Source organism: Apteryx rowi, unplaced genomic scaffold (assembly GCF_003343035.1).
Source record: "Apteryx rowi isolate R43461 unplaced genomic scaffold, aptRow1 scaffold_135, whole genome shotgun sequence".
NCBI classification, from domain to species: domain Eukaryota; kingdom Metazoa; phylum Chordata; class Aves; order Apterygiformes; family Apterygidae; genus Apteryx; species Apteryx rowi.
This window is the reverse complement of record NW_020447586.1, coordinates 586,492-608,289: the sequence shown is the minus strand read 5'-3', so window position 1 is coordinate 608,289 and position 21,798 is coordinate 586,492. Positions and strand designations below refer to the sequence as shown.

At 37.0% G+C, this 21,798-nt stretch overlaps 1 protein-coding gene across 1 annotated transcript in view; it reads left to right on the top strand.

Moving 5' to 3' along the window:
• The window catches only part of ADAMTS19 (ADAM metallopeptidase with thrombospondin type 1 motif 19), a 121,368-nt gene that overhangs the window by 6,425 nt on the left and 93,145 nt on the right, over positions 1-21,798 (top strand). Inside the window, exons 2-5 of the mRNA XM_026056969.1 lie at positions 2,317-2,489; positions 3,355-3,438; positions 4,407-4,564; positions 14,500-14,543. Coding sequence (XP_025912754.1) covers positions 2,317-2,489; positions 3,355-3,438; positions 4,407-4,564; positions 14,500-14,543 — 459 coding nt within the window. The remainder of the gene's footprint in view (positions 1-2,316; positions 2,490-3,354; positions 3,439-4,406; positions 4,565-14,499; positions 14,544-21,798) is intronic.

The following is a 21,798-nucleotide window of genomic DNA, read 5'->3' as shown; positions in this document are numbered from 1 at the left end:
ACTGATGTATTTGAAGAAGCCCTTCTTGTTGTCCTTGACATCTCTTGCCAGATTTAATTCCAAACAGGCCTTAGCCTTCCTTGTCACATCCCTGCATACTCTGACAACATTCCTCTATTCCTCCCAAGTGGCCTGTGTTAATGTTTAGCGCAATGCTCTATTATGTTGTGGACTGCTTACTGTCAGTTGTGGGTAAAACTGTACAGCTAGTTAAAGCTTTTGGAGAAGTATGTTAGCAGACTTTGCTGAACAGTCATGCTAATACTAATTTAAAAGTTTCTAACCAATAGCTGCTGTTTGCAACAAAGGAGCAAACAATGAATAAACTAGGTTGCTGGAAACTTTACTGGAATCAATCACTGCTCCTCGGAGGATGGAGGATTGACCAGATGGCTCCTGAGAGATCTTTTTCTAACCCGAATGAGTTTATTATTTAAACTGAGAGCTGTAGGCTACTCTTTCAGCATTAAATGCTTGTATGGTAAGTCATAGTCGTATAGCTTGTAGGGTGTGTTTTTGGCACAAACCCTGACACTGAAGTTTTATTAAAAATGATTCTCCGAAGAGTGACAAAAACACATATTATGTTTTATAAAGTAGGCTATAGTTCCACAGTTAACAAACACACATGAGGCTGGGCTGGTCGTATGCATAAGGTAAAGCAAGTGTTGGAAGGATCAGAACCAGAGTGGTTGAAATTAATCTTACATAGTTTATGCATTTGTCAGTTGTTTATATTTCTATGCAAACAGGCACCAAATCTTTTATTTATTTCTGTAAATTATATGCTCTTTTACTAAAATTATATGCTTATCGGTGTTTGTAAATCTTATATTGTTGCTAACTTCACTGGCATAAGTCAGCCTTTCTAAGACATAGTGGGATGGACTAAATTATTCTTTTATAACCTTTTCACAAAAGATTACAGTAAAAGATAGAATACCTTTTTTAAAGCGTGGCTACTTTATATTTTTTCTTAAAATCCTATAAATATTGTATTAAATCACAGATCCATTCTTCCACTGGTATCTTATATTTTAAAGTTAATTTGTATGAGTTCAGTGATTTTTAAGGCACATTTCTAGCACTTTCCTGAAAAGCGACTGTTATGTTTTGAAGAGTATTGTGTTATGGAGTGGACTGCAGGAACTCTCCTATTAGAGATGGGACTGATTAATTGCACTTCCTTCAAATTTCTGAATGTTTGAATATTTCCAGAACATGTTTTTATAATTGTCATCTTGAGCATCAGATTTGTTGAAAACGGAGAGCTGAGTATTGCGTTGTGGGAGTTGAAAAAAATTTTCAGTTGATTTCAGTGACTTCAACAAGATCAGTCCCCTAAATTTTAGGTCCTCTGAGGGATCTGACAGAGTTTGGCTGTTACAACAGGGATTTTTGTTTTAAATAAAATTATTTTAAATAGCATTGTTAACTCTTGCATATCAAGATATCAGACTACCTTCTCACTCAAGCTATTTCCGTGTAATAAATTAATATTTCTTTTTTCTGAAGTAATAATGGAGATCTTCTCACATTTTTGGAGAGGAAACTCAAATTTAACAGGAACAGTAACCTCTGGTTTGCCATAAATGTAACAAGGTTTTGATTTGGAGCTTTCTGTAGGTTTAGAAGCTTGTAACCAGGGTTTGGTTTTGATTGGCTTATTTTAGCTGCATATAATGCAAGCAGCACTGACATTGAAATCCTGATGGTAAAACTTAAGAGTTTTTTTTCCCCACCAACTTATATGCTACAAGTAATTCTTTACATCATTCATCTGAAATAGTTTGATCTTTCATCTTTACAAATCAGTGAATTGTTCCGTGTATTTTCTTGATGCTGAAATCATGGTGAATCCAAATTTGTTGTTTTTATGCTGAGAGGCAATGATTTCATTGACATGTATTTCTGTTCCGAAGATGGGCAGATAGTATTTCTGCAGTCTCAGTGAGACTACTTTTGTGTCGAGCCTAATATTAATTTAGTTTTCTCCCGCAAGCAAAACAGGAGGCACACACTCATTTATAAATATGTTAGGTGAAAGGATGCAAAGAATCTGACTGGCTTTATTTAAGTAGCCAGATAAGACTCCTGCTTCACTGGCATGGACTAACATTTACACATAGTCTAGGCCTTCCATTTGAGCCTGATTGCATTGGCAGTGTGAAATAAGTATGTATCAGAGTTCATAGTTATTACACCCTGTGTTATGTCATTTTCCTGGATAGCAAATTCTACAAGTATCAGAGCAACCTTATATTAAGCCAGTACTGTGAAGGATATATTCATCGAGCAATGTCTTTTATGTTACAGATAAAAGAAAATCCAAGAATCAAAAAATATCAGAGAGCGGAAGAGGAAAAAGATACTCTTACAAATTACCTCAAGAGTACAATATAGAAACTGTCGTGGTCGCAGATCCAGCTATGGTTTCGTATCATGGAACAGATGCTGCCAGACGATTTATTCTAACTATCTTAAACATGGTAGGAATTTTAAATTCATTTTGGCAACAATGCATGCACAGTGGACTGATTTCATTGCTTTTAATTATTCTGACTGACCACCTGTAAGGGGGCAGTTATATCATCTGGTTTTGTATCTTCAGCAATGAAGCGAGAAAGTGGGAGCTGACCAAGATGATTTTTAGAAACCATTTAGAAACCATTTTTGCTGTTCTTTGGAAAGCTGGGATATTGGATGAATTCTTGTGATGCATGCTTGTTATGAAGAGGTGACGGTGTCAGTTAGAAGATGTGATCATCATAGTGGCCGAAGGAAAAAAGGGTAATGCACTCAGAAGATTACATCCCCTCTGAGCTGTAAACGAGGCTGTGGTACACTGGTTTGGTGCATAAAGCAATGAAAAGTAGCACTGTGATATGCAAGGAAAGGTAATTCATCAGAGAAGGAACATACAATGAAGAATAAGTGAAAACTTGAGCTATTCTACATGAGAGGAAGAGTTATTGTCATGTCCTGGCTTGGCCCAGTTGGGCCATGATCCTGCATTTAACAGAGCAGGAATTTTGATGTGAATAGTGTTATATGCATATATAAGTATTTAGAGAAACAGGCTAAAGTTTATAAAGTGATCATGGTTCATTATGGTCCTTTTTGTATTCCCAGACCAAATACTACTTAAGCTCTATTATTTTCCTTCAGAAGACCAGCGCAATATAATAACCATCAGGTGATTATAGGTTCTTTGCAAATAATAGAAAATTAAAGCAGTCATGCTAAAATATAAAGTTGTTAGGTCCTTTGAATTGTGAATTTTGATATTTTTAGTCTACAGTGTACTGTGTGCAATACAAGCACCTATTTTTATTTATTGTTTTTTTATCTTAGGTTTTTAACCTTTTCCAGCACAAGAGCCTTGGACTGCAAGTGAATCTTCGTGTGACTAAGCTTGTCCTGCTTCATGAGACACCAGTAAGAATATACAACCTTTGTCTTATCCTGTAGAGGGCAATGCCACTTTGCTTGCTGCCCCATGAAGGCATGCAATATTCAATCACTTTCAAGGTTGACATATTTTCTTAGTTAGCTTCTTTGTGTATTATTTATTTATTTACAGTGATGGGCAGCCCCAGTAAAGGTTAAGCTTTTCCTAGTCTAAGTGCTGTCCATACTGAGATTTTCTGTGCCTGCAGCTGAAAGTCAGTCAAAAAAATAAAAAGCAGTGGTCTCTTTCCCCATGCAAATTGGCTAGATCTTCTTTTTTTTTTAAAAAAAGAACAACAAACAAAAAACCCACTTATATATTCTGTTCTGCTTTATGCATTCTTTTAAACTGAATGGATAATAGAAAGAAAATAGATATTTTTCTTTGTCAGCCAATCATTAGACAAACAGTGCCGTGATATAGCACTTTTCTTTCATTGCATATGTTTCAAGCATCATTTCAAATTCTGTTCTTTTTGCTTTCTGAAGAGAGATGAGTCCAGAAGATATCTTGAATGACATTTTGTAGTGATGAATAGTTTGCATATAATATTTCAGGACAATATAATCTTAATTTCTTGTTGTTTCTACAAAAGATTGTTGGAATCCTTCCACATTTTAGTTGGTTAACAGGGAAAAAGGTATTCAGTTATCCATGTTTCTAATATGTGCATTTTAAAATACGGTATTTCTTTTAATGAATAAGAAAGTATTTCTTTTTTTCAATGTCCTCTCAGCAAGTGGAGAAGACTCAGTTCATACTCAAATGCTGGATCTTCACATCATTAACCTTTTCTTCCCAAAAGTAGTGAAAAAAACAGCACATATAAGGAGAATTTAGGTGAACAGATCCACTGTATGCATCTGAATGCAGTATTTTCACCAGTATCTTTGAAGTGCTTAATTTTATATACAGAATCACAATTCTAACAAAATCAATTGTTTTTTGTTTCCAGGCAGATATGTATATTGGACATCATGGAGAAAAAATGCTGGAAAGCTTTTGTAAATGGCAACATGAAGAGTTTGGCAAGAAGAATGATATACACTTAGAAATGTCAACCAGCTGGGGAGAAGACTTGTCTTCAGTTGATGCAGCTATACTTATCACAAGGTACAATACTGAAAGACGGACATTAAAAAATAGGCAGTGGCATAATGAGAACATTATAGAACAAGAATACCTCAAATGAATTATGAGGTGATAGGTGACTAATATAGTTTGAGTTTAGTTTAGCAATGGGAAAGAGTGTAACTAGAAGCTTCTTTCTAGAATTCTAAGGTGGAAGTTAATTTGACGTCTTTAGAGATTGAAGTGTTAAGAAAAAGAAGGTGATAAAGAGAATCAATCATTCAGAAAGCATAAGTTCTAGATGGTAAACGTGTGAAATAGTCACCACTTGTTTCTTCTTCAGCTATGTAGCCATAGGTTAGATGGTGCTTTGCATGTGCCTTCATTTAATAAAAGACAGCACACACAACCCATAGATATTTTTCATTCAAAAGCCAAAAGCATATTTAGACCATTCAAAACTGGATGAGCATGACCTTAGGCACATCACATTACACTTCCCTTGCCTGTAAAATGAATCATAACACTTTGATTTCTCCCTAAGGAAGTTGGTCCTTGAGATGTCAGCTAGCAAACACTCGCTGTTTGCCTTGAAACTAAATGTTCGGGCACTAATATGTTACATTGTGAGTTCAAGGTATGTCATGGTGCATGGTACGTGCTCTGCAGCCTCAGGGGTTTGATCCTACATCTGTAGTCCCTTGTAGCACTAAATATGAAGCCATGCACACATTCAGAAGGAAATACGCTTCCAGCTCACCTCTTTCCTTCCAAGCAGATGCTGTCATGGTTTGGGCTTGAAGTGGTGGCACAGGGGGAGGCATCTTGATGTTCAGTCAGCACACAAGCCATTACCTGTATATTGTAAAGGGAAGGACAGAACTGCAGTCTAGGGTGGGGCTTAGTCCCATTTTGAAGGGAAATTTGGGCGATAACCTTCAGAGGACCATTCCAACCAAAATTTCTGTGATTCTGGTTATTAGAATACCATTGTACTCTGCCGTGTTAGCTGGTCATGTGGAATCCTAAAACCATATGTAATATTCAAAATTACAAACAGCCTTATAACACTTATTCAGGGCAACCTCACTTGGAGTTATATACATTTTGTAGTTAAAATTAGCTGACGTTCTAAATACTACAATATTTATGATGTGCTTCAATTTTCTGAAGCAGAAAAGTGCTTCCCTAAAATTCCCTGCTTCTTTGGGGAGGTAATAAGATAACAAACTCTGAAAAGTTGAGCTGCTGTTCCCTATTTCCCTGATCTTTGCCATATTATGGTAATTATGAGGAAAACATATTTGAAGTGGGAGAYGCTGAAGTCCAAACTCTGTGGTTACAGCGTTTTTTGCTACTTCTGCTGTTTAATCCCTTTCCTTTCCTTAGAAAGGCCCATACCTTTCTCTTCTTAACCTATCCCATCCTGCTATATTTATTGTGTTCTGTCTGTTATATGGATTGTTGGTTCTTTGAGGGAGCAAATCGTATTTGTTATACATTTATATATTAGCTGAGCAGTAATCTTTCACTCAAGTTCCTCTGAACTACTCTGGAAGATATAATAAATTATAATAACAAATAATGCTCCCTGTAGCAAATTTTTATTAGCTCATCAGAAAACATCCGTGGGATGACAGACTGCAAGGAGTTTATCAGATTAAGACCTGGATGTGATTTCAATAGCAGTGTGTTGTTGGGGAAGACTCTAGATGGAGAAGAAAAGGTGTGAGTAGAAGGAAAGAGTGGGCTGGGGCCAAACGCATGAAGAATCACTGAGTATCATGGCACCAGGCTGATGAGAAAATCTAAAGAGGAGTAGAGCTTGTTGTATCTAATTTCAGTTGTGAGTATCCAAGAATAAATAGGCGACTATGGTGTGTTTGATTTTTTTAAAAGTGTGGGTTGTTGAGTGATCTCTCGCTTATCCCCTGGTTCCCAGATCAGTGGAGACGGTCAGCAATATCCGCATCTTCGACAGGAGCTCAGGGGAGCCCAAAATCCTTCAGACTTTCATCTCAGGCTCTGCCAGGAGAGTGAGATTTAACATGCAATAGTTTTGCAAGATTAGCCTTTCTCCCACATGTAATCTTCAAATCTGGTGTCTCAGCTTAGTGGGTGTATTAGGAAAAACCTTATGTTTTGGTCTGTTGTTACGGGCTGCGCTCCTTTAGCTTGTGAGGCTCATCTCGGCAATGAGATACTGTGAAAAAACATGTAACACCTCTTTTCTCTGTTTTTCCCTCTTCTGCCTTAATCAGCCTTTATGGAAGGCACGGAAGAGTTCAGAATTGATGCAGGTGAGGTGTTAGTTAGAAAATCGAGAGACAGTGGTCTGGAGAGGTCTTTAGCAGCCTCTGTGTTCAGCCACAAAGCTTTCTGAATTTAAAGTAGAATTTCTAAATGGAGAAAGGGCTTCCAAATTTTGGAAAGCCTAATCACACTTTACGACATGCTTTTCTGATGTGCTTTCTAATAGTAATGATCTTCTGATTTGTATTGCTTATAATTTCTTTTACCTTTTTTTAGAGTAAATATACTGCTCGGTTTCGAGGACATAGAAGTACAGAGCAGGGAAGTGATTGGCCAGAGGTCAGATAGTAAGTCAGTGTTGGAGCCAGAAATTAAAGATCTGTTCTTCTGACCCTTTTTTTCAGTGGTATTATTCCCTGGACTATACTGCCTTCCATCTCAGAGCTGCTTTAGCTGCTAATAAATCATACCAGTGTGGTTTGCTGACTGTGGGAATGTTTTGCTAATACAGGCTCCCTCTGCACATCATCAGGTTTATGGTATAGCTAACCCCATGTGTGGCTACACTTGTGTGTTTTGTTAATTCAGAGGGTCTCATTCTGTTTTACAAACACAGAACAGGCTCCCTTGTCAAAACTTGCAAACAGCTTTGGACAGCAGACCTGCTTTATTGAGAGAAATAATTTTGTTTAGACAGATGAACACCAACTACTTGATAATTTTAAAGCAAAAATGTAGAGTTTTGATTAGCTAACACATTCTGTGGCAGGCCTCCTAAAACTTACCCACCCCTCCTTTTTGTGTAGCTTGATAATAGAGCAGCAAGAGTGCTTTGAAAAGGCTGTACTGTGCTTTCTCGTACCAGTTGTTTCTAGTAACCAAAAGAGTTAGAAGCAAGATATTGAGTATCACTCTTCTGCTGAGCTTTTTTTAATGGTTAACTGTAAAGAGTAAGATGTGCATGCAATAGAGACTGTTACTCAACCATCAAAGAGCTGTCATAGCTTTTTCATGAAAAAAGGTACTTTTCAAGGCTTATTTTTGTATTTGTTGTATACAGCTGAGAGCAACCCCCCCAACTTTTACTTTCTGTGATGCCAAAATGGGCTGTAACGTTACCTGTGAATACGTTACCAATGTGATCATTTCACTTAGGTAGGACTATAGTCCTACTTCATCCTGTGAGGCTTTTGTTTATTTTTCCTTTATTCCGATGAAATAATGACATGTTTAAAATGTGGTGTCATAAAGTAAAAGGAAGAGGAAAAGAAAAAGTTTGTATAGTGCATTTAGAAAGGATCACCAGGGAGGTTTATTATAAGGAGAATGTGAGAATTAAGACAGAAGTTGTTTTAAGGACTCTCTTGGTAAAACAGTCTGATTCGTAGTTACAAATTAGCACTATTACTTTAGATATATACATATCACAGAATAGTTGGGTTTGGAGGGGACCTCTGGAGATCATCTGGTCCAAATATGGTCCAAATATATCAGGAAGTATTTTCCTTTGTGGAAAAGTAAACTTTGGTACATCAGGGCCTCCTTGCCTTTTAAGTTATAAAGTGCAGCTGCACAGAGATAAGCCCCCGTTTTTGTGACTACTGAGAGGATATTACTAGTTGCTATGTAGGAAGATATCTGCAAAGATTGTTTGGTCTGAATAGTGTAGCTGAAAGTAAGGCAGAAAAAGGCCCACAGCATCCACAGTTGCTCTCTGTTCACATATTTGAGTTCTTACATGACCCCTGTTGCAGTCAAGATAATCAAGCCTTCTAAGTATAGAAAAAAGGATGCAGGAATGATACAGGACCTAACTTCACTTAGAAAGGATGAATCGTGTCTAGCTGCTTCTCCAGTCCGTAGGTCTGTGTCACAGTGAACTTTTAGAAGAACATAAATATGCGGATCAAAAAGTTTCAGTTGTAGTCACCTTCTCCAAACTGCCCTTTTCACATGTGTTTGTGATGGAAAGATCTCCGTCTTAATATTCAGCTGATACACTGTGAAGATGCAGTATTGCTGTATAAATCAGCAGATTATTCATGTTTATCTGCAGCATCTGTAGTTTCTTCACTCCAGATTACATGTAAGTGAAACAATGTTGTGAGGAATTTTCACTCTTAGAAATGATTGATTCTCTAACAGTAGAAAATGGTGTAAACAGTACTTAGATTGTCTAAATGTTATTTCATTTTTCAAATGTTTCCAGAACACAGAATTCTCCCCAAAGCTAGAACAAGAATTTTTCAAGCCTTGCTGTTATCTTCTAACACACACGAGGATTACCCTTCCTTACAGTTGTATAACATTGAGGTCAGACTCAGTTCTGACTGTGCTTTCTACTACCTTTCTGATAATTCTTTGCGCCCCAAATCCCTCATGTTCAAGAAAGTGGGAGGTGGAAAGCTGTGAATTGCCCCTGCACAGAAGCTAATGTGGCAGGGTCTCCCCAAAAGGTTGCTGAGTCTGGCTATCCAGAATTGTTAAAACGTAAAGGGGTAGAGATTTGGTTATTAGACTGCTACTGCTAGCTCTGAACTTCCAGTGAAATGCAAAACGCTGTAAAAATGAGTTCTTGCGAGTTAGCACAGTGAGAGAGGAAAAGATTCTTAATTTCATCTTTGCAGTTTTTCCATCATCGTAATTTCAGTACTGCCACCTCTCCCACTATTTTTGCAAAGCTTTGCTGCTTTTTCTTATGATGTCAGCAGCAGATATCGAGGGAGTTCATGAGAACCTTGACTGTCCTTACTTTTGTGTATTTCTTAATGGGATTGCTGGTACAGAAGAAAGTGTGGAAATATGCAAAGAGCAGATCTTAGACTCGGAAGGTTGTTTTTTAAAAAAAAACAAACAAACCCCCAAACCCAAATTCTGTGTAGTTGTCACAATTTTAAGAATTCTATATATATTTTTGTCTGTTTTAAAAATCTCACTAATTTTAAGTCATTCTCAGGCTTTTTATTTTTCTCGTCTATCTTTCAAGGTGTCCAAGAAGTTGACAATATTTGTAATACTATATGTGAGGAAACTCTGCATGGCTTTACCTGTCCCTGTCAATTTGCTCTTTAGAGCTGTTGTACTCAGGCTACACATCTTCCATTCAGTAGTGTCTTTCACTCTTACTGAGCTGTTGTATTCCATTACATGCACCTCAACTTGATTGTAAAACTCTTTATGATTATCTAGACTGACCTAACATTAAATTTAGTCAGCTGTTTTTACATTTGATTAGTATTATGGATAAGAAATGTGGCCATATAAAGATTTTAAAATAAAGGCAGATTATTTGTGTTCTGAAGTGAATTGCTGCTGTGGTTATTTAGAAATATGGTGCAGCTCTTAATTCTGAAAGTAATTTGTGTCATTTCAGCTTTCAACCATGAATCTCTTTATACCCTTTGTGGCTCAAGAACTGTTAGAAAGTGCCTCCCTATGTAAATACTTGTAGGCTGCAATCAAGTCACAACTCATCTTTCTCTTAGACTAAGTAAGAGAGCTTTTTAAGCCTGTTTTCCAGACATGTAATCATTCTCATGGCTCTTTCCAGACCTTTTCCTATTTTTCAAATTGTTCTTTGAAGCTTAAGCACCAAAATTGGGCACAGCAGCGTATGAACCGTTGTACTAGTACTACTGCCATCTTTGATATTTTCTTGCATCTATATTGAAGGTGAATGTTCACTTTCTTGTATAAAACTCCTAATGCCTGTGTTTTGAATGCCTATCTTCCATTTTTTCTGTCCTTTTCTATTGTCACACTGTTGCAATATCTGGTCTGGTTTGGGGGTCTGGTTTTGGCTATGGTAAAATACAAGTTTTTCAGATGAGCTATCTGAAAAAATTTATTTGTCCGTTTTGCCATTTGCGTTCTGCCAGATTTAATTTCAGTTGCAAACTTTACCAGTAGCGCTTTCCTATTTTCTTCCAGATCATTGTTCAAGACTAATACCAAGTCTAGATTCTGTAGGACTCCATTCAAATACACCTTCCTTGGCTTTCTCACTTACATTTCTTTTTCTGTTTAGAGATCTATTAGTCCCGTACTTGATTCACTTGCCATACTTTTGAGCTGCTATTTTTAATTGGGCTGATACATGACCTTTAGAAGAAAACCTATTCCTATCAACATTTTTAACCTTGGTTCAAGTTTAAGGAGTCAAAGCCATCTGCCAACTACTTTAAATATATAATTATAGTATTTCCTGATTTTTCTAAAATACACAGTGCATTTGAGGCTTACTCTGAAATTACTAAGCAGTTTCTGAAATAGCACCTGTGATAATAAGATTGTTTGTTTAAATTCCCAGCCTAATAGAGTATAATTTATCTCATGGTTGATAACTTCCAAAGTTGATTTTCATTTAATACATTTTTTAAAGAGTGCATCAGTTGGTTAGTATGTTTCATGAACTTAGTTTATATATTGAACTCTTTTCAGAACATTATGTAATGTGAAAAGACAAGAACGTTTACTGTGTTGTCATTTTTCACTTAGTACAATCTGAATGAAGGCATTTTTAGTATAGTGAGAATGTTATTTCCCAAGGGGGGCCGCTAATTGCAACTGTTCTATATAAAGAACTTGTGATTTGTTAAAATTTACTTGGGCATTAAACCCCAAATCTCTTGCATCTTAAAATAAATAAATGAAGGTTAATATCTTAGACTCCACATCAATGACAGCAGGAGGTATTTTGTTTGAAGTAGACCCATTTCCCTACCATTACACTTTTCAAAATTATCAGCCTTAGGGAAGTTAGGAAATTGAAAGTAGGGTGAAAGCCAAAATGAAGATATGGTAGGCTGGTAAGATCCATTATCTGTCCTCCATGTTTCCATATGGGAGGAAATGGTAAATCAGTCTGGACAAGAAATAGGTGTTTTGACTGGTATGCCTATGTAATTGTTTAAAACATTCACTAACTTGATGAAATTTCTTAGAACAATGGAATAGTAGTTACCCGTTCTTGCTTAGAATTCTTTTCTACTGTTAGCCAGTTCATTCAAGCTTGGAAATCTGTCATAAATCTCATGAAAGCTCCTCTTTTCTCTCACTTGCATAGGGCCTCTTTCCCTTCTGTGTGCGTGCTAACTAACCGTTAAGAGTAGTAGAAGTTGTGTGCTGGATACTGAGTGGAAAGGGATTTCCGTGTGTTTTAACCACAGCTTCCAGCTTTAGATGTTAGCTTCGGAGTTATTTATTTGTGCCACAAAATATTCTATATGCATTAATGGTAATGCTAATGTAATGCAAAATAATAGGGCTGAGGCCCTACTATTGCTAAGAAAAGGGAGGAAAAGAACAAAGGCAAATAACCTCAGTGGCTGGACTTTCTTTAGGGCTTTGTAGTGTGCTTTGTTGCTCTATTTATACAATCTGATACTTTGGAAGTGTTCATATCCTCTCCTTTCTTTTGCGTAGTTTCAGCATGTCAATTGAATGTAACAAATAATAGACTATGAGCTAGTGTGTTTTGTATTGGTAAATTTTATTTAATAGTAACAACAGGTGTGGAAATAGGAGTATATGCACACATAGGAGTATGTGTGTATACATGCATATATGTGTGTCTGTATATGTGTCTGTATATATATAGACATGCATAACGTAGGCATAATTTATTTAAATTATCTTTATCTAAGTTATATTTAAGTTATCTTGTAGGAATTAGAGAACAATTTCTGTGCGAGTCATTTGTAGGTCTAGCTAGAGCTGTAAAGCTTTACTAAGTAGCCTTGTCTCAAATGTATGTAATGCATCCTCATAATTGGAAATTAATGAAGGTATTACATTGTTTTCAATGTAAATAAGGAACTGAGACTGGCTTATAGCACTTCCCTCTTGCTGAAACATCGCAGTGCTGTTTCCCCCAACTCTGGGGTGCACAGTTTAACCATAGCTGGAGTCAGCCAAGGAGGAGAAACAAAACAAAAACAACTCAGTATGTGAGAAGAAAGCTATTACATAAGCAGAAACCTCTTGGACATTGGTAACTTGAAAATGTCAGATGGCCGCCTTTTAAGTTTGAAGGCGTGCTCTCTCCTTTTGACTTGTGGCGTCAGTTAGTATTTATGGTAACTGTACATGTGTACATGGGAGACCAGTCGATGTCCTTAGATTGTCTCTATGCATGTTCTCTTGCTTCACCGCAAGTACCATATTTCTAGTTGTTCTGTCATGTTGCTTGACAATACAATAAGTCCCTTGTGTGACATAGCGCAAAACAAAGACTTGTGTTACAGCCCAGTGCGTTAATGCAATTCGTTGCAGGTTTGAAAAAAAGGAAAGAACTTCCTTCTGTATCTGATTATAGCTTCTTGTTCACCCCTTTTGGCTCCATCCCTAAGGCCCATCTAAGTGGATTCCCAGAGTTTCTTTATCACTTTATTCTGAGAATTAGTTTCTAGTGCTGTTGTTCTGCTTTTCTGCTCAGTAATCGTCTGGCAGCGGGGACTGCAGAATCAAAAGCTCTGTCGCCGTGTCTCTGGCTGTGTGGCCTTTAACAAGTGTCAAAAATTTGCCAGCCTCTCGAGATTGCTTTTGGGCCTAAGTCACTATGTGGGAATAGTCTGTGGGAAAAAAACAGCGAACAAAAGGCTCTTGGAGTAGCTGCATTTGCAAAAATGGTAAGTATCGCCAGTCTGCCCTCTCATCTCGAGCACCAAACAGTTCTTGTGGATGCTAGCAAACATCTAGTTACTAGATAGTAACACCCATGTAAGAAATTTTTTGAAAGAAAACTGGCTTTGATTATTTGGTACTGTTCCATAAAAAGGCAAAATTTGGGAAGGAAAAGTGAGGTGCAGCCTAATCCGTATTAAGAGGATTGCTTAGTTAGATGACTTCTAACTTCAGCGTTTCTTCTGGAGCTATTAGGAGGTGTAATTATCTGATTGAATCTTAGCCCTGCCTTAATAGGTTAAAAAAGCTTAATAAAGGGTTAACTCTCTTACATGGTCCTCAGTTTACAGGCACACACCAAATGCACACTTTGGAACTTTCCAGATATAAAAAGCAAAGACCTTTACTCATGGAGTAATATTTAGTAACTAAATCAATATTGGAACCAGGAAATCCATATATAGAGTAATTCTTTGCAGGATATCTCAGATATTAGTAAACTTCCACTGATCTGTACACACACACATATACACACATATCTAGCTTCATAGACGGAATAGAAAGGTAACTTTTCTACTGCAGTAGGGTGGATGCCCTAGCAGAAATGCACGTATTTATTCCATGTTTCCTTCCTAGTCATTTTTACTATTTTCTTATGAGCACAAAAACTGTCTGTATTACAGCATCTAGAGCAAAGATAAAGTCAATGCTGCTTTTGAATCTGATGGTAAGCATTGCAGATGCTTTCATTTCAAATGAGAAAAAGACTAACTTCTGCAAACTTCTGAAGACTAACTTTAGACTTCCTACATTTCAAGAGATTGGAATGCGGAAGAAGCAGGAGTTATGTGCAATGCAACTTAAATATATGGTACATTTTTTGTCAGCTGACTACTCCTAAATCTCTTCTGAAGTTAAACTAATGTTAAAGTGTTCTGGGTAATCTTGGCCTTTGCTTCCCCATGGTCTTTGCTGAGATAATGGAGTTCTGTAGTTATTCATTGAGCCATACAAAATATTTGGAAATAGGTCACAGAGTCACTACCAATATGATCATTTGACTTGCTTAACATTCTTCTCTTTCCCCCTCCCAATTCTAGGAAGGATTTCTGTGTACATAAAGACGAACCATGTGATACTGTTGGTAAGTAAATATATGTAAGAGACTGTTTATATAGACAGCTTCATAAAATGACTGTTACAGATATGTGAAGCTAAAAATGCAACGGCATCTGTCATGGATAGTTTTAACTAGCTAAAATGCAAAAGTTGTCTGAAATCTAGTACTATTTTGTTATACTTGTATACATTGCTAACAAAATAGTGTATATGAGTGAAATGTTTCTGTCTCATTCTTTTAACAAACCCTTTAAAGCTTTATTCTTTTTAATCTCGTTGAAACATTAATACTGAACGGTTTTAATATTCTTAATATTAAACAAGGATAGCAAGCTAAATGAGGATGTTCATTATGTATTTAGCAAGCAGTGGATTTATCTTTGATCAGAATTTGCCTATGATTTTTAAAAAATTTTCTTAAGACTGTAATATAATGCAATGGAGTAACACAGGGTTTATTAAATATGTAACTTTTCAGAAACATCAGGATATGAGCTATTGTGCAAGACACTTCTGGCAGCTGCAGTTAAGTGAGTGCTAGCTGCACAGAGTTTTTCTATCAGTAGTCATTAATTTAGCTCACAGTCTTGGGAGGACAGCTTTTCAATATAAAGCTCTGGTGGGAGAGGTTGTAATTGCCATGTTGGGCATGAAAGATTCAAACTTATTTCTGGTCTGAGTTGATAAAACTTTTATTCATTTAATGTCGTGGCATGTTTTTGTACACTTGAATTTCATTTGGCTGATGGCAGCCTGTGACAGTTCTTTAAGCAAATACAAGCTTTCAGAATCTAAATAGTTTCAGCAAGATTAGGACAACAGTAATGGACTGTTTAATTATTGTAGTCCGTAGTCAGGTTCTGAGCGGTGTGCTTGCGCTCCCTCTTGGGTAGAGGAGAAGTAGGATTTTTTTCCTTTTTTTTTTCCTTTTTTTCTTTCTTTTATTTTTTTGACCTGTTTTGTGTCAGTAGCAAAGATTTGAAGAGAATTTTTGATCTAAATTGTATTACCTCACTTTTTCCTAGTCCTTTTACTGTTTCATCATCCCAAGACTATGTGAGACTATGTGATCAAATTTTAGATTCTTAGTCAGAGAAGCAACCCAAAAGAATAAATTTATACTTTTCTGGATATCTTGGCGATCAAACAAAAGATGTATTAACATTTCATTTTTGATAGTTTTGAAAAGGAGGAAGAAATGTAAAATGCAGTTTTTGAAGGGTATTTAATTTCCTGAAGTGTTTTGAAGTTTAGAGAGTAGAAATTTTTTGTTTTATGCTTTTTAGAGTTGTAATAAGTATCACGCTACAGCTGATTTGGAAAGCCCTACCGTGGCCATGAGTTTTTTGGGGCTAACTTCTTATTCCACACTGTGCAAATCCAGAGTAACTCCAATTAGTTCCTTCCTTCACTAATCGCACATTTCTGTAAAACAGTAAGCCAGATTCTCATGTGGTATAAATCAGCACAGGTCCATTAATTTCAGCTGAACTAAGTTGATTTCAGTGTTGTCAGTTCTCACTGCCCCTGTAAAATTCCTTCTGGCTGGAAAATCTCAAGGCTGTTGCATTGGGATCAAAATCACCTGGACCTAAGTGCTCTTGTGCTTCCCATGGTGGTTTGGCTGCAGCGCTCTTCTATTCACCTGTCCTGCTTATGTGTATGCTCCCTGTCTCTTACTCCTTCACAGAAATTAGATCCTTTTGCTCCACCCTGATGCTAACGGCTCTTCTGTAACTTAATGAGTGGTTTCTGACTTGACTTTAGTATTCAAACATTAGGGACATATGATGGTTTAAAAAAAAGTAGGGCTTTTTTAGGAAAAAAACTTCCAGAGTTGTTTACGTAGAAATTAAATTTACTTTTAGCTAATGAAAGGAATATGTAAGTTTAGACTGGTAAGCATTGAAGATTCTTTTCCTACAGTTGGTGGGTTTTGGGGATCATGGTGTCTCTGTCTTTAAGAGTTTTTGTTAGCTTAGTCAAAAACAGTCTCATGTTTCAGATTTTGGAATAACCTGCAGGGGAGCGAGCTATCTTTTAAATTTGAAGTGGTCTGGATTGTTTTTCTTTCTGTTTTTTTTCCTTTCTTTTGTTATTGACAGATAAAATTCTGAGTCAAATAGCTGGTGGATCGTTACTCAAACTTTAGTACTAAGCCCAGTAGATGGAAATCAATAGATATTTTCTCACTCACTTCAAGTGTTATGCTGACAAATAAGTGCTGGAGGACTATTTATTCAAGCAAGCGCATGCACATTTGAGTTTCCCCACCCTTTGTACCTTTCACTGCAGTGATTCACACTGAGCCTGTGCGACATGTACCTTCTAAGCCACGTTAGTTGTTTGCTGTTAGCTAATGTCTTCTGTATAAATAGTACAGCAGTGAATTATTAGTGTGAAATGTTACAGTTTTAGGGGCAGATTGTATAATGATGCTGATTTATGTTGGCATCAATTTGCGGTCAYGTTAATCGGGAGAAACTGAGGGAATGATTGTTTCTAAGGGAGGCTGCGTCCTTTCAGGAGCTGCCCCGCTTGGAGGCTGTGCACTGCCTTGTTTTAGCATCCCGCCACCTGCTTTTCTGTTCTGCCCTCGTGCCAGCAAAGTGATTCAGCAGATCCTAGCACAAACATGCAGTTGTGTTTGGTGGACATTGTGATTGTGAACTTAACTAGCTGTGGAGTTTTGCTTGTCGTTTCCATCTAGCTCAGTATTTGCGTCAAAAGCTAGAAGTTTTGACTGATGGATAGTGTCTAGATGAACATACTTGCAAACATGCTGATGCCCTGGAAGAATTGTTCAGGGATACATAATGTTGTTCTCACAACAGTATCATCTCAAAATAGTTTTCAAAAGGCATAAGAAAGAGCATAATTTCTATAGCTGGAAATACTGACAGGCTGAATGACCTGCGCAAGATCAGTGAGCTAGTGAGTGACAGAATCAGGAAGGGAGCCCAGCATGTTCTTCCTTTCCATTCAGTCCATTGGATTGCATTTCTACTGCATGTGATGTGATGTTTAAGAAAGTACAAAATGTTAGCACACTGTCATATTACTGGAAGTTGTAAAGACTCAAAGTAAACTTCTCCTTAAGGAACACGTACACTTTGCAAGCAATTTTTAGACAAAAATTCTTCCATTCTACGATCTGCAAGCTGTTGCTTTGCTGATACTGTACCATAGTGAATAGTAATTGCATTTTCTCTGTGTAGTTATTTTTTTTCAAAGTTTTTTATTAAAGATAGACCGTTTCAAATGTCAGACACTAAGCACCTGAATCCTTTCATTAGGCCATGAAGTATGTTATCTGATTGTTCAGGTAATATCTCCTCTCATCCCTTGTCAGAAATCCACAGGTGTACAACACATGTGCTATATAAAATGTTGTGACCACAGTTAATGTTTTGAAAGATTTATGATAGCTAGTAAAATGTCCTAGTAACACTGACTGCAACAAAATGGAAAACAAACATGTAGTATTTCCAGATCTAGTTTGCCTAAGCCTTTTACTACACTCAGCTAAAAAATCTGCCTCTGTCAAAAAAAAGGTCAACAATTTTCTTGGCGTGTATAAATTGAGTTCCATTTTACCTAATATGTCAGAATTATGAGTCATTTTGGAGATAGCTTTTGCCTTAAATAGATTGACCTCAGTTGATTGTTTCAATAATTTCTTACTGTGTTGGGGTGAGGCTTCTTTTTTTTAAATACATCTCATGTTGACACACCTATATGATTCTATACAAACAAGATCCTTTTAAAACTGATACCATTTGCTTGTAATCTCAGTACTGGTTGAGATTCCCAGGTAATAAGATATCTCAGAAATAGTAAATGGAGTTTTTCTGATGCTTTAGGAAAGACAGGGTTTCCAGCATTTTATTGATCTCAGAGGATTGTGAGTGCAATGTTCTGATAATTTGATAGCTCCAGGGTCTTCTGGAGAGAAAGTAGTTAGATGCTGTTTTCAAACTGTTTTGTTGCTGTGTTTTTCCCAGTTTCATTATCTTACGGTCTTGCAAAGAGCAGGGTTTTCTTCGTATATATATATATATATATATATTTTTTTAAATATATTTAAAATCTGTTAGTGTACCATTCAATCCTGTATTCTCATATCTGTTTTCAGTTAAAGCATCAGCTATAGCAACATTCCAAGACATGCTTCCACCTCACTTGTTTACTAGGAAGCATTTTCTAATAAAATACTGATATTACTGTCTCTTAATAGAACTCCCTTGGAATGCTTGCCACATTATTTTAGGGGGATGGTGCAAATTTACTATATTATAAATATTATAAATCATAAATTTACTATATTATGAATTTCTAACTTTGGTAACATCCAGTTTTGCAGAGATTTAAAACAATAGCAGAAAATTCAGGCGCCATCAGGTCTTCATTATGTTGCAAAGGATGTAAATAGCATGGATACAAATAATGACTGGTAATGAATCAAACAAACATCTGCACAATAAAGACCACAAAACAAAATGAAGTGAAAGAACATGTCTTCCATCCAACTTAGCAAAATGCCAAAGATGGATTTAGTTATTTTTCTTTTATAATTTGAAAGTTGTAGATCTTTAACACGAAGTACTTGGCCTTTTCCTCCAGTACTTCTTTCAAGGGACAGACATTTAGTCCAGCCCTCTGCATTAAGAGATGCGACAAAAATAGGAGATTAGGTAGGCTATCATTGTCCAATGGAGGTTAATGCTGGATATATTAAAGTTGAATGCTTAGCGCCCATTACCACCAAGAGGCAGCCAAAGAAGTTCCCCAGAACACAGACATCAGCACTGCAGAAGTAAATTTAAAAAAGCTGTTTCCTTGTGCTTCCTTGTCTGTATCCATCTGTTGTCCCTTATCTTATCCAGAAAATCCCTATGTTGTAATCTCGTGTAGCTGGCTTTAACCTTATTAGCTAGAGAAGTGGTAAGAGTGTGCTGAGAAGCATGGTAAATCTCACGCTGAGCCATATGCGCTGTGGCAGAATTGCTATTGGTACTTGATATTGCTAATTTAAAACTTACTCAAATATCTGTTAACTGCAGAACAGGAACCCTTAGGACATAAGCCCTGTAGGCAGGGATAGTCTTACAGAGTATCTCTAGTGTCTCATGGAGTTGGGTTCTGGTCCGTGATGGGGCATGGTGGTAACAGCAGTAGAAGTCCCCACACCATGCTTCTCCTGAGGAATGGAGAAGAGGAGAGAGAGGCTGCCACCATGTTTTTGGTGAGGCCGGTTTCACTTGGATGAAGTGTGGAAAAGTCTGTTCCCCCTCTTCCAGCTTTTCCCTGTGGTTAGAGTGGGATCCTGCAGTGTGTGCCTGTTTTTCTAGAAGATGCCAACAAGGGCCTATGTTGGGGTGCGGGGGGTCACTAGTAAGGGGGGGAGGTTTGTTTGTTTCTTCTCTTTTGCTGAGACACAATCATGGAAGAACCTTACTTAAGGCAATTACAAATGCATGCTATAGGACATTCGGTTGCTGTGGGGGCAAGGGAAATTTCCAGTCGGTCAATGCCAAAAAGTAAGACTTCAAACCTATCATTTACAGCATGTCATAACCTCGAGGTGCATTTCTCATTGCTCAACAAGGCAGGTAAAGCTCAGGGCTGGGCGGTGGCCCAGACCCAGTCCTTCAAAGGACCAAGCATGGGTGTAGGTGAGGAGTCCTGCCTGACTTGCAGAGGGAAATGTAGCAGGCACGCTTGGAGAAGAGAAATCAGTGGAGGTCAGAAAGAGGAGTTTTGTAAGAGGTGGGTGTCTGTATGGTTTTTTTTTTTTTTTAACATTTTAGCATTGAAAATTGTCAGGTTGGATATCACTGAAAAAGCATCGTGTTAGGTTTCAGTAAAGAAAGGCTATTTCAGGTTACCATTTAAAATATAGTTGATCAAAGTTGCCACCACCTGGAGGTGTATACATAATCATGAGAACCACAGCTGATCACTGTGGCCAGAATTTTTTTTATGGTATTCACTAGCACAACTAAATTTTTTTCTTTTGTTGTAAATGTTACTCTCTGAATACTGTAGGGAATTCAGAGTGGAAGTACAGGCAGAGGGATGTGCAGACTAGATGAGGAGACCAACTAAAGCAAGTTCCTCTCCAGAAGAATGAAGGCATTTTTGCATGTTTTTAAGCTATCTAGGTCAGACGTTCTCTGACATGTCTCTGGGCTTGCTGCTCCACAAAATTCACAGAATCGATAAAAGTTTTGTAAACTTTGAATTTTTGCCCCATGCATTAGCTTACCCCAAAATATAGAAACTGTCCTGAACAGAAGATCCTCTAAATGTGTCCCATATAAAGGGAAGATAATCTTTTGTGGGTAAGGTTGTTGTCATTCAGAGAATTTGGGTTCACCAAGTTCACCAAGACTTCCTATGCAAATTTCCAATATGGTACTTAATCTAGGCCTATCTCAATTTTCCATTTGTACAACTGGCTTTTAACAATATCCCCTTTCACAGCAAAGTCATGATCATAAGTTCACTGACTTATTTATAAATAAGCACTTCATACTATAGGAGCAGGAGCCTCTTTTAAGTGCTTTTGTGGAAAAGCTAGCCATAGACATCTCACTCAATTTCATTTTATGAATATTTATTTCTGTGAAAAGTACCATAGCTCTGAAGTGTATCCAGGAGCTGGAAATGCCTAAGTAAATCGAATAGTCAAATGTGGCTTTTGAACACCAGTGTCTTCTATGGCCTTGCTAAGAAGTTTTACTTTAATATAATTTGAACTATGTAGAAGTACAAAAATGCAGAAGGTGTTTAGGAAGTGATTTCCATATAGTAGTATAGTGCTTCTGATATACAAATATCTGTAATACATAGGATCTCTTAAATGGTCAAAGGAAGTTAAATTTCTGTAGCCTACAGAATAAAACTCCTATTTTTATCATTGAGAGTTACATGTCCAAAAGTACAGCAAGGCAGAACTTAATTGGATGTGAATTCCAAATAAGTGTAAAAATAAATAGCTAAATTAGTCTAACAGTATCATAAAACATTGAACTAATTAGTGCAGCTTTGGTGCAGTTTATCGATAAAGCAGAAGAACACAAAACTACGGTATATGTCCTGGATTATGAAATCTAGATTTCTGCTATTGCAAGCCACCACTTTATTCCTCCTGTAAATATTTTAAAGTCCATCTTAAAATTGGTTAGTTTCTTGCTTTCTGTGAACCTCTAAGATACATTTCCACCTTACCTTGCCTCCTGTTTTACTGAGTTTGTTTTAATGGCAACACTTTTCCA